The 14,119-nt window shown below is 38.8% G+C and overlaps 1 protein-coding gene across 2 annotated transcripts in view; it reads left to right on the top strand.

The window, feature by feature from the left end:
- Nucleotides 1-5,585, top strand: part of WNT7B (Wnt family member 7B) — a 133,959-nt gene extending 128,374 nt beyond the window's left edge. For both annotated transcript variants that reach the window (XM_065397708.1, XM_065397699.1), the window contains exon 4: nt 5,106-5,585. In XM_065397708.1, coding sequence (XP_065253780.1) covers nt 5,106-5,585 — 480 coding nt within the window. The remainder of the gene's footprint in view (nt 1-5,105) is intronic.
- Nucleotides 5,586-14,119: the final 8,534 nt, after the last annotated feature.

Raw genomic sequence — 14,119 nt, 5'->3', positions numbered from 1 at the left:
GGGTGTTCCCCCCCAAAATTTGAAATTTCTAGAAATAAGTCATTGAAAAATTGAATTTCAGAAAATTTTGGTTAGTTTTATCACTCAAAGCTGAGATATATTTCCCCTCAGAAGCTATTTTCTGTTTACCTGCTGGGGAAACTCTCCAGGAGAGGTCTATCTGCAATGGCAGGAAACAGTTGTAGGAGCTGGTGGATAAGGCTCTATGGCCCAACCTTCTATGGCCCTGGCAAGAACAGCCTTTGTTTGATGGGCAATAGTTTTTGGACTCCACTCTTATTTCCCCCACTAAACAGGAGACTTTGGGTCAGGGGAGGGAGGAATGGACCGCCTTCACCAGGAAGTCTTGTTGGGCATAAGGGAGAGATAGTAAACTGGCTTTTATATTCTCTCATACCACAAAATATAAGTATTGTGTGGCTGGGAGGTGAGGGTTCAGGGTAGCTCTACTTCTGACTGGAGAAACATTAGGAGCAACCGTCAGGCTGAAATACCCATATTTTTCATGCTGTTGCCAGATCATATGAAACATGACATGGACCATTACCCTGCTTACATATGCTATTTTTGGTCCCGTGACCTGCTATTAACAAATGAAACATTAGGGGCCTCAAGTTATCACCATAGAGCAGTAATCATTGTACTAGTGTTACAACCTCTCTCTAATTGGGTGAACCGTCATCTCACAGATGCTCCTTGAGATTGGCAATCTGATGGCATTACTAGCTCCAGACCTGTTCAGAGATAAAGTTATAAATAGTGCCCATTCCTACCTCAGAAGCAATAGGCTGTAATGGCCCCACCCTCTCCAGTCTCAGGGGAAGTGATGATATACTAGTATATGGAATCAGAATCCATCTCTCTCTCTCTCTGGATGAGTATTACCAAAGGCAGGAGTCGATCTCTTGCATATTTTAACAGAAAAACTGTTTGAGTTTTCTATTTCTTTGATAGTGCAGTTAAAAGTAATATGGGTTTTGTTACATTCAACATCTGGTCCAAAAATGTGCATTTCCACCAAAGAAAACACAAATCAGGAAGGCCAAGCCAAAATATTACAATTGTTTTTCATATTTTATCCAGATAGGATTTTTAGTAGGTACAGAAACTGTATCTGATATAATGCACTTGGGCCTAGATTTGAAATTTACAAAATGGGGCTTGGTTTTGCGTTGGGGGGGAGTGGAGGGGGTTGCATTTTATTCAGTCAGAAAATAATTCTCTCTGTAAGGCTTGTCTACTTGACTTGAGGAGGGCAACACTCACAATTGCATTTTAGTATATTATTTATATTGGTGCAAAATCTGTAGAATAAAAATCTTTGCCATTATATTTCACAATTCATGTCATAAAATAGCATTAGTAGTTAGAAATTTTTACTTGGCAAGACCCTATTGGGGCTGGAGTGGGACTGCCCATGGAAAGTGGATCTAAAGAATGCTCTAATATTAGTCTGAGGCAGCAAGTCAAGTGATGGGAATTTGGTTTGGGAAGTAAATCTTGCTGTAAACTATTCAAGGTTAGATATGAGGCCCTGACATATGACAAATGGAATTTTTGAAGGAGAGAGTCATGCAAGCTAATGATTTTTAAACTTTAATCAGGTACCCAACCTGGCAGGGTATGTTAAATCTTAGTAAATCAGTACCTTTAAGGTTCAGGGTCAGAACTACAATGGAAGTTTTGCTGAGACAAACCAAATCAGAGGGAAAAATAGGAAAAGAAAGATCAGTTTCTCTTCAGTCACAACAGTGAGTACACTGGGCCAGATTCTGCCCCCTTTGCTCATGTTTGGTAGTACCTTACTATGCAAATAGGAAGCCAGTGAGGATACTCAAGCAGTAAGGTACTACTCAGCATGTGCAAAGGTGAGAATTGGGCTCTTAATGAATATGAATACTGAACGCAAGCCACCTGGGGAAAGGGAAGAAATATTATTTTGGTTGGGCCTTAGGTTCCCTGGCTTCCAATTTTGTGGGCAAAGTTTTGCACCCACAAATAACTGTGGGCACACATTACAGCATTTAGCAATGTAACTACCTGATCATTGGGCCTGAACACAGTGTTGAAACCCCAACCATTCAAAAAGCATGAGCCAGCACCTCCTCCCCCAAAAGCATGAGATTTGCTTAAAAATAATGAATTGATACATTTTGGACTCTTCTGGGCTTTCAAGCCTTTAGCGTTATATTTTCAAGTTTTCTCCACAATCCTAAAGACTAGAAACTATTTTTAAAGGAAAGTTGAGATTCTTGTATAACAACATTACTCCAGAAGCTGGGGCTCAAGTAAAAGACCAAATATTGCAAGACCAATGATAAAATGGCAAGAGTTAGCACCACTGTGCATATCAGGCGGCTAGCCGTATAAATGATGTTGTCGGAGTCCAGCATGTCAAAAAAGATCACCTAAAGCTCTGGACCGAGGACGTGGGTCAACAGCTCCCCTCTTCAGGCACCATGGAACTTTCTACCATAATGGTAAAACTCATCTGTGAGAGAGAAAGAATTTTCTTGAGTGCAGGTCTGAGACCATGACACAAACTCTCATAGGAACTAAGAATACTGACAAATCTCACCACCTTCTGCTCCAAGTGCAAGGTGCACTTTGTGTACCTTGCTTTCTCTAATATAGCAGCATGTACATTTAAAAGTAAAACAAACAGATAATTGTCCCCTGGGGAGAGAATAAGAAAGAGAATGAATCATGGTGACAGATGTTTAATGCATATCTGGAAGGCACTCGCATATTACAGTGACCTAAGGTGAGGGTGGTATAAAATCTATATAGACTAGAATAGGAGTACCATTTCTGTCCACAGCTTATGTCTGATTTTTGCTGCTGGGTTATTGCTGATGACTGTGGATATGTTGATTAATGGTTGAAGCTGGGATTCAGGAGTGGTCTGTTTTCTGGTTTCATATTTAAGAATTGTCACCAGTGCTTACAGCAGGTGCTAGGTGCTCCTTTTTAATGGATGTGTATATGTCTAAATGATAATCAATTATTTGTAAGTACAAAATGTATACAATAAAATTGGAGTCAGGATTGAGGGCCTTTGAAAAAAATCAGGCCCTTTATATTTACATAGCGCTTTTCATTTGGAAAGATCCCCAAACACATCACAAAACATGTACATCCTGCACTAATGAAGTGCTGCTGCCTCTAGGATAGAGGGGGGCAGGCACTCAGGTCTGTGCAGAGCACACTGTCCAACAGTCAAGGGGTAAAAGAGACGTTTTGGCCATGGTCACCAGCAAAACTCCTACCCTTGCCCTAAGAATGCAATGTCCACACAAAGCAAACTGGCCCCCAGGGCTGGAAGAACTTCTAGCCTAATGCAGTAAACTGCTTGGAAATCAGCTTTATCTACATCAGAAGAATGAAGGGCTAACTTGACAGTGACTCAATCTGAGCCTGGTTCCTAAGGCTGGATTCAAGGAGCCTAAGGTATTTTTGAACCAGATACTTAGCCCGCTTGTACTTGCTACGATATGTTGGCAGAAGAGAAGCAAAGCTAGATATTCTCTTTAATAATGAAAGCCCAGAAATTTGGAAAAAGAAAACATACAATTTAAGTGAAACTCAAACAACTCAGGAGAGTGCCCTCTATTTGCAGGGCTAACCAAAGTTCTACTGCATTTATTTTAAGGCCTTTATTCTTAAGAAGTAAGCACTTTTTGCTTCCCCTCTGCTTCATTATGCTATTGTACTCAGATTTCGGCCCTTTTATCCTCTGCCCATTTCAGTCATGGTCTGGGATCTGCTGTGAAACCACTGAAGGAGATGGATTGCACTAGTGCTTCAGTGGAGCTTGGGAGCTCATATTTCTTGTCCATCGTCTTGCTGCATACATACAAGGGAGAAAGATTGGTTTATTTTATTATTAGGTCTGGATTTTCATGAAAAGTTGATGATGACTGTGGGCCAGATTGTGGCTGGGTTTGCACCAGGGATTCAAGGGGCATATGTGGGTAGAATTGTTGGGAGCATAAAGGCCTCTATGGGCTGCTATGTTGTCTCCCCCGCAACCTTGTACCAGACGTGGCGAACAGCTCCACATCTGCTCTCTCCATCCTCCCCCCACCCCGCAAAAGAGCTGAGTAGTGTAGCTCTGCTGGTGCACTGAGGGAAGTATCTTGTGCCACATACATGCCAGGCACAGGTACTTGGACTGCAGAAAAGGGTATACCCTAGGAGGCCAACTGTGTCCGACAGTCACAATATGCCTTTGAGTTTCTCCAGGGATGGCACAAGAACATGCGGCCTTCTGCTTGGGGCTTGTGGGAAAACCAGAATTGAGCCCTGGATAGGTTTCCAAGCACATGGGGCCACAATCCTGGATTGGAACCTTTAGGCACTAATGCAACATAAATATTAACTGATAATAAAAATAACGTTCCTGTTTATCTTTGTGTTTGACTCTTAGCTTCACAGGACCCTTTGTGGATCTGGCGCAAGGACCATGTTTATGGCTAGCCATTGCCTGGTCTCAGGCTAGATCAATTGAGGGTGATGTTCTAGGGGTTTGGCTGGTCAGTAGGTGGATATCTAATATAGGCTGATGTTTTAAGTATGTAATGAGCAGAGATGCAATGGCAACTACACATAAATTATTCAAATGAATATTAGAGCTGATCAAAATATTTTAAAAATCCAATTTTGTTTAACCTTTTTGAAAAAAAATGCAATCAACATTTCAAAAAATCAAAATTTATCACTAATTTTTTTTCTTCTATTATTTTCCATTTTCAAAATAAGATTTCAAAAATGAATTTTTTGGTCAGTATTGCCACATGGTAGGTTTCCTCCTCGCTTCTCCTCCCCCCCCCAAAAAAATCTCATATTGATTTCAAAATTTAAAAAATTAATTTCAAAACTATTTGAAAGCAGAAAAAAACATTTTTTTCTGATAAAATTTCTTATAATAAATGTCACAAAATCTTTTGAAAAACAAGTTTTTGTGGCAAACAAAAGAATATTTATTAAAAAGGCATATACAAAATTTCAACCGATTTTAATAAATATTAACTATAAACAGTGATTTAGGCAAATTTTAGTATAGTTTTTTTCTCCAATAATAATATGTATATATACACATACAGGTTCTTGAAGAGAGAATGAAATTGGAATGCAAGTGTCATGGTGTTTCAGGTTCCTGTACAACTAAGACCTGCTGGACCACACTTCCTAAATTCAGAGAGATTGGATATATTTTGAAAGAAAAGTATAATGCTGCAGTACAAGTGGAGGTGGTACGGGCCAGTCGGCTACGACAGCCAACCTTCCTGAAGATCAAGCAGATCAGGAGTTATCAGAAACCAATGGAAACAGATCTGGTGTATATCGAAAAGTCGCCCAACTACTGTGAGGAAGATGCTTCCACGGGGAGCGTTGGTACCCAGGGGCGACTCTGTAACCGCACATCTCCTAATGCAGACGGGTGTGACATGATGTGCTGTGGAAGGGGTTACAACACACACCAGTACACGAAAGTATGGCAGTGTAATTGCAAATTCCACTGGTGCTGCTTTGTGAAGTGCAACACGTGCAGTGAGCGGACAGAGGTGTTCACCTGCAAATAGTGGCCTATGATTAAATAAACAGAACAAATCACCACAAGTGAAGAAAGTGGATTATGACAGACAACTACAGCATCATTTTGCACATCTACTTTTCTTTGGGAAAAGAAATCTCTCCCCACCACTTATACTTCTAAGGATGATGCATTTTGGGCTGGCTGGCCGTTGTGACTGCAATGGAAATAAGGGCAACAGGATTAAGGTGATGTTGACAAACACATGCAACTTTTTCTTTTGTTTGTTTTTTACTGCAATTTGGGTGTTGTAGAGTTTTCCTATTAGATTTTTAAGTTATACATATCAGAGAAGCTGACTGAATTACAGATCCCAGGAGGGTTAAAGAAAAAACACTTTTTTCATATTTTACACACACAAAAAACCCTGTGCAAATAAGACTTTTTTTTTTTTTTAAGACAATGACACTTCCACTGAAAAAACCAGCAATATTGCTGCAAAAATATTAATTCTAAAAAAGCAGGTATAGCAAAAACTAAGACTGATAGTGAGGCAAAAAATATTAAAATGGAAAAACTCCACTATCAGTTTGAAAAATAAAATTCGCAAAATTACGTCAGCTGCCAGTGACACTGGAACTCTATGAATGAACATTAAAAATATTATTTATGTTTTTAATAGTATCAAAAAATTCTAAGCACTAACGGGTAGCTATGTCTTAATTCTGTACTAAATGTAAACTTATTGGAACTCTGACTTTATGATTTTTGTATTTGGTTCTCCCTAAGTTCTTCAATGCTACTGATCTATTGTCACTCCACTACTAGAGAGTTCAATTACTGTAGGCCTTAAGCAATGATCAGAATTGAGCAATAAGATCATGCAAAACTGTGGTTACAAATGCTTGATACAGTGGTTTCCTGCCCATCCCCAGATAAGAACTAGCATTAAGATTCAGAGGTGAGGCAGGGAGCACCTATTTTCATCTTGGCATGGGTAGTTTTAAGGCACAAAGACATGCTTCAACAGGTATTAAAGGTTTTGCTTTGAAGAGAAATGCCATAGCAGGATCTTTCAAGCAATTACACTTTCTTTGCAAGAGTTACAACATCCTAATAATTCCCAGCACAAACTTGCCCATTACTAATATTGTGAAAGAGCTTATGCTCACCCTAAGCTAGGAAATTAATAAAATACAGTAGCTGAACTCCATGTTGCTACAATCTCTGACTCATGATGGCTTCATTAGCGTACCACACAAAGCTAATAAATTGCTGATGGGTTAGTCTGGGTTACTTTTTAAATATCATCATTATTCTAAAGTTGGCAACAGTATGTTACTCCCAGCCCCCGGTAAATATTTGGAATGTTAAGAAAGAAGTTGAATCATTATACCTCTGTTCAACTCCAACTCACACTCCCTTTTCCCCACAAGGAATATTTTTTTAAAATCTCTATTCAGATTAGTATTATAAATCAGAGCGAATTTAACCACAAGAGCCAGATATGCCCAGCTGCAATAAAATCGCTCCCATAAACACACAGCAAGTGTAATTTGTAGCAAGTGCCACTATCTGGCTGGCAGGAAACATGGATTAAATATTGTCTAGTTACTGTAATCTGGACATTCAGTTTTGTTTTTCAAAGAGTCATCTACAAATTATTCCTAAACTTTTGGGCCTCCATTTTCAAAAGTGACCAGCGATTTTGAGTACTGACTTGAGACCCTGAAAGGGACGTGACTTTCAAGTGTTGAGCACCCCTCCTCTGAAAATCAGGCCCCTTTAAAGAGTCTCCAATGGAGCACCTAGAAATTGAGGCACCCAAAATCCCTTATGAAAATCCCAGCCCATGGTCTAAATCCAGCTCTTGAATAAATGAGCACAACTCCATTGAAGTGGCTGCCCCCAGTTATGCCAGAACCAAGCTATACAATTTAATGTCCCTTTTGATTCATGGGTATTGTTGTTAAACAATAATTATATACTGTACTTTCAGCTCATTCCTGACAAGAAGCAAATAAAGCTCCCATGCACAGTAATGCACAGTCATATATGGTACTACATACTGTAAATATATTAGAATAGTATTTGTTAAGTACAATTGAGAAATCCAATTAAGTTATATTATTGTATATCGTTTAAATGTCTATAGAGTATTTTAAATTATTGTGAACTACACTGAGTAAAAAAAATTATATATTATAACACCAACCACCCCAAAAAGTGGACCAAAATGACACTTTCTCACCCACCCCCTATTTTAAATAGCTACGTCAGCTATTCTTCATGTCGATGTTTCTACTGTGGATTTGACTTCCAGAATATAATGTGTCAGATCATCCTATAAAAGTTTTGCTCATTTGGGGTGGGGTGTTCAGAAAGGTACTATATAGCACAAAGCAGGGGCTGACCACAACAATGCATGGACTTTGCTCTATGTACAGAATAAAAAACAGTTTAAGTGTGTTTTGGTCAGAAAGCGCCATTGCCCATACTGAATTAAAACACACAAAATGACATCAAACCTATTAACAAAGGCGTTCACAAAAGCAAATAGCTTATGAATAACTTTTCTTGGAAAAAAAAGTAGTTCAATGTCAAATAGCTGTGACAATAGGAGGTTTGAATGCTCCCAGCGACACAACATGGTTTACAGTAATTTGCAATGACAGAGCTCAGAATACTGTATGTTATTAAAGAATTTTAAGAACAAAGTTTAATTTGTTTACTACGTTAATGTTGTATAGCAAACAAAAAACAAAACGTGAAATGCATTTCTATTAAAACTTATCTCTCCCCCCTTCTAACCCCTCTCTTCTTTTGTTTTTGTTAACTTATCTCTTTTAAACAATATGACACTTAAAAACTTGTGCAATAACTATTTGGGTTAAAGCCTCCTTATGAATGGCACGGTGTATGCTCCCAAGTCTACAGCAGCTGTATGCGTGTGGGTCAAGATATCAATGGAAGGTCCTTGCATTAATAAAGTCCAAAGTCCTCTACTGTAGATGACCGAACACAGGAGGATAATGAGGAACATACAAGAAGTCTGTGGACTTTGTAGGTCTTGACAGAACAAAGGACTTCAAGTTAACAGGATTATTCACATGCTTAAAGTTACACACATGTTTAACTACCTTGCTGAATCAGGACCTAAGAGGAACTTTTATAACATTAAACACTTTGGTTAGAGGAGAAATAATCTCCTCAATACGTATGCCATTAGTATCTTTTTGTCTAAATCTAGACAATATGATTTGTTGTCATATTTTTCCCCTCAGAGAAGATATCTAACTAGATATATAGCCAAAGTCTGTGTAAACTAAACCCATAGTAGCTTCATTGAAATGAATCAATTTACTCCGGGTTTACACTAGTGTAAATGTGAGCAGAATTTTGCCCACAGATACCAGAGAGAATACTGCACCTTTTAACTACATCATGGGAAACTTATTAACAGAGTTGTATGAAAATGTCATAGTAAATTATAATAATTACATTTCTACAACAAATCTGGAGAGTACATGAATCTCATCAAAAGTTTTGTAAAACTTTTAACAATCCTAAAACAAGTTGTGAGTGGAAGAAGGTGCAGGAAGCCATGCGGCTCCAATCACATTTTACTGTGAATTTTTTTTGAATTTGGTCAAACCTAAAACACAAAACGATATTGGGGATGGGATGAGGGTCACGGAATAAAAATGCTCCCCTTATACTTAGCTTCCCTTGGAAATAACTTGATTTTATGTATTCCTTTTGGCCATGGAGAAAAGATATCAATGCTTCAACTCTTGGGAACTGAAACCTCTGAGATCTACAGAAATCTGCTTCTCTGAAGCTTGAAACAATTAGCAAACATGGCAATTGTCACAGCTGGACAGAATGACTGCCCATTCCGCTTTTGATCGTTAAGAGGTATTATTGTAATGACAGTTTCCAGAATGAACTTGGAACTGTAAGTATAGGAGCAAACACCCAGCATTTTTTTGTCAGAATCACAGCAATAAAAGAGGATACAGCGTATATATACAAAAATCAAACTATATCCAGTGGCAAACATGGAAGTACCAGGGGAAGAAAGTTGTTATACCATATTGTAAGTTCATGGTATTGATTTTGCCAGACATTTACTGCACACAAAACAAACACAGGACGCGCAGAACTTCAAATGCAGATTTTCTTCCTCAACTGCAAGCCCCTGTTTGCATCTCTGCAAACTCAGAATGTTTTCATTTCAAAACAAGGACACACACAAAATTGGCAAGTATTTTCCTTTTGGTGTTTGAACTGGTGTCAAGAAACTGGAAGGGGCTCTTAATGACATGGGAGGATGGAGTTGGGACTTCCTTTTATTCATTTCATTCTTTCCAAATAAATGTATGGGTTCATTTTGCAAAGTTGTTTCTATATAGATATATACACATCTATATATAGACACACACTGGGGTGACCAGATGTCCTGATTTTATAGAGACAGTCCCATTTGGGGCTTTTTCTCATATAGGCGTCTTTTACCCCCCACCCCCGTCCCGATTTTTCACATTTGCTATCTGGTCACCCTGACACACACACACACACACACACACACACACACACACACACACACATTATTTTTTGTTTGGTGGAGAACAAAGCCTGCCGTTTCATTTAATTTATGGTTGGTAGTGGTGAACAGCTCCACAGGGTACCATGGCAGAAGAAATAACACTGCTGCAAATTTCAAAGTTAACTGCTAAAGGACAAAGCATTGGTTAATAGTACACTCTGCTTTCAGTGATAGTGATGCACTACTTACTAACCTTTTGGAGACTTCAGGGCCTGATTCTTATTTACACGAAGGCCCCTTTACATTGCTCCGTGTAAAGGGGCCTTAACATTGGTATAATTCACTCCCACTTGAAGGCCCATTTACACCAGCAGAGTGGTGTAAAGGGACCTTACAGTACATGAGAATCTGGATTTATAGAGTTTAAACTATAAACTGGTAGATATGTATCTATTATTTTATAGATGGTCCAAACCAAATCCAAAACATTGACTTTGGGAATATTCGGATCTAGATCCAAACTTTCCACCTCCCACTCCCGTTTTATATGTATTCATAAGCATTCATTTGTCTAGCAGTCTGGAAAATGCCAGTATTTTAAGCCCTGATCCTACAATTGGATCCACATGAGTGCAAGGGTCCCCCCACCCTCCCCATGCAGACCTTGATTACAGTGTAAGGGTCTTAATGATTAACTCAGGCAGCTGTGAATGAAAAGGAGCCCTCACCATCCCAAAGCAAGAGCAGGACATTTTATTATATGCATGAAACTCTTGAGTGTTAGTTTATTTTCTTTAGATTTCTAGCATTACTTTGGATTTCTTGGTGTACCCCTTGTTATCCAACATGTTTGTTTATTAATTATTATTGTTGTTGTTATTTATTACTTGTATTATTGTGGCACCTAGAAGCCCTAGTCATGGACCAGGAGCCCATTGTGTTAGGTGCTGTACAAATATAGTACAAAAAGACAGGCATGACCCAAAGAGCTTACAATCTAAGTTATGGTCAGGGATGGATGCAGGATGTGCCAGTACAGTTCTGGTTATGTGATCTCCTTTACAACCCTACTCTTGTCTCTTCCTTCAACCCTATATCCTTGGGCACTATGCACAGAAATATTTCACCACAGAAATAATTCAAGGGTATCTTTGGAAGTTGGACCAATACTCCCTTAGACAATAAGACTGTGTTCTTAAATGTGGTTTGCATGTAATTTCCATTGCAAGGATTTGTGCCGTGTGAATAAATTTAATCCTAATGAGTAAATGGTTAATTAGTACTGTGAAACTCAAATGCATTCGAACATAAGCTTAATGCTTTTCTTTTCTAGGTACTTTGTCAGAGTGTTCTCATGTTGCATTAGTTTATGTGTCTTCTCCTGAACACACCAGATTGTTAAAATCCCTACTGTTAAAGACCCAGGCATCAGCTACATCCAGTAACCTGCATGGGCTGTAGCCTGCCATTGGATTTTAGGATGGCCATAACCCAGACATGTTAAAATGATAGTATGTTATTAAGACTTAAAGACTCGTTTCTTAGTGAATTATTTTTACAGCAGAATTTTGAAGTTAATGATACTCAATAGTTATATATCACTGATGCTACTGTTCGTTGCACATCAACTTGGTAATCGTCCTAACACCTCTTTGAGGTGGGTAAGTAAATATGATTAAAGATGAGAAAACAGTCACAGAGAGGGTTTAAGGGCTGTGTTCTGGCTCTTACATTGTGAAGAAGGGAACCTCTGACATGGCAGTTATATCCCCACTACAGACTTCCACGGGATGATGCCACAGCCATTCATAAAGGAACTTATTCTCCATTCCACAGATATTCAGAGGCATTTCCATAGCACTGTAATTTCTGTAGAACCCGATTGGTGTGATCCCTTTTAAACCCTATGGAACTTTTCTATAAGGTCATCCCTTACTGCTTTTCGTTCCAACTGCTAGGAACCAAATGATGCCTGCCCCTGGGCAGGAGTGCTACAACACAGTACCTAACGTTAACCTAGCGCCTGTCATCTGTACAGCCCACAGCACTTTACAAAGGAGGCCAATATCATTATTCCCATTTTACAGGTGAGGAAACTGAAGATGAAAAATGGCTCTCTGAACCCTCTCCCCCCATCCAGTTTACTTGCATAGGAGGAGGATGCATAATTTAGTGCTAAAGTGACTTGCTAGGGACCCAAGCAGGAGTCAGTGAGAGAGCTAGGACTAGAATTCAAAGCTCAGACCCACTTACTGTGGTTATTGAAAAGCATGATGCCAAAAGACCTGCCGTAAATTTATTGTCCAGTGCAGTAAACCCAGTCTTCCTTAGCTTTCTAAAATAAAATATTAACTACGTACTGTGTCCCATTGGCCGATAACAATGCTGTGTGATAGCGTGAATTCTCTTTGTGCTCATTATAATCTTTTCAACAGATACTTTCACAGTCAGACAATAATCACTAGCCAGATATAATGTACTTCATTGCTGTAAATGTACTAACAGAGTGCAATAAATGATTTCTTTTTTAATAGGCCAGAAGCAATGCAGCAAGACAGGTTTGTCTACCCACCACATTTTGTTCCAACATTTCTGGCACAACGGTGCATCTGGTATCAGATACTCTTATGGAGAGTCAAACAGTAGGTTAATGTAAATATCATAGAAATGACGTTTTGTGTTAATATTATGTGATATAGAATATCTGTTGTTCTAGAACAGGGATGGGGAGTTAGTTTCTTGTGCAGTAACAGAAGTTTTTTAGTGTTTTTATTTTTCTCTTTGTGGGTGGGGGTGGGAGGAGTGATTAACCAGGTACATGGGTTAATAAAAGGATTTTTCTAGGCTCCTAAAAGAAAAAGAAGTGTGAACCCAAGTGAAAAATATTTGGAGATGGCTCCCTGTGAACTGGTAAGAAAATATGCATTTTGGCAGTTTCAGCTGAATACCTGATCCGAACCACTCCTGAAGGAATGAGGAAGTGTGTTTGCGGTCACTAGTTTCTCTGTCCCTGACATCCACTACATAATTACAGGGCTACATTTCAGCTAAGTTAGGACAAATAAACTAACAAGAGTTTTATTCCCCACATGTTTCTTATTCAAGTGTGTTCAGTTATAAATAGTTGGTTCTAATGGTATTTGCTAGTCAAACAGAGCCTCTCCTAAGTAGCAATAATACACTGTATTCCTATTACAAACCACTGAACAAGATTATCTTATTTTGACTGAAGGACTCTTTACAGCGACTGCCACCTGCAGTACACTAGATTTGCTAATAATTGCATCCATCCACACATCTTTATGCTGCCCATAAGGATTATGCTAGAGTCAGCATAGTACCTAGTCATATTCTAATTTTCATCTCCACAGCACATTGCATCATTTACTTATTCTGTGCTCAACATGCCTGTGGGGAAGTTATTACCCCAATGTTATAAATGGAAAAGCCAAAGCACGAGGAGTTAGGATTCAGATTATAGCACAGGATTCTTGGTTCCCAAGCACTTTACTCATACCATAAGGCTTGGGTTAACTTCTGCCTGCAGATACACACACTGGGCTCCATTGGCTTATCTAGGAGCATGACCATTTTAGAGGTATCTCATAGATTTGAGCCAACCTTCAATCAGTATGATCTGAAATAAGAAGCAATGACTCATATACAGACTACACTAGTGCCGCTGGATGATTATAGCTTAGTTACAGATTTTAAAACCATTTAACATTTAAACAGAACATTTTCCTTTTAAAAATCATTATTTTTAATCTTTAAGTATTCATTTATTAAATTCTGGGGTCTCCAGTCCTCCCGCCCCCTCTCCTCCCCACACCTGTAACAACGTTAACCCTTAAATTGTAGTATCCATCCTAATTCTTAGTACTTTTGCAGACATGGGATAGAATGATTAAAAAGCTGCTTCCATTCTCCAAATGCCCTTTTGGTAAAAATTACCTGAACCATATACCAGACATAAAGAGCCAACTGTTCAAAAGTGCCTCCACATGGCCGCCATTTGTGTAAGCACAATTTCT

This window comes from Emys orbicularis, chromosome 1 (genome assembly GCF_028017835.1).
Source record: "Emys orbicularis isolate rEmyOrb1 chromosome 1, rEmyOrb1.hap1, whole genome shotgun sequence".
NCBI classification, from domain to species: domain Eukaryota; kingdom Metazoa; phylum Chordata; order Testudines; family Emydidae; genus Emys; species Emys orbicularis.
Note: the sequence above shows the minus strand (reverse complement) of the source record. Positions and strands in the feature narration are given on the sequence as shown.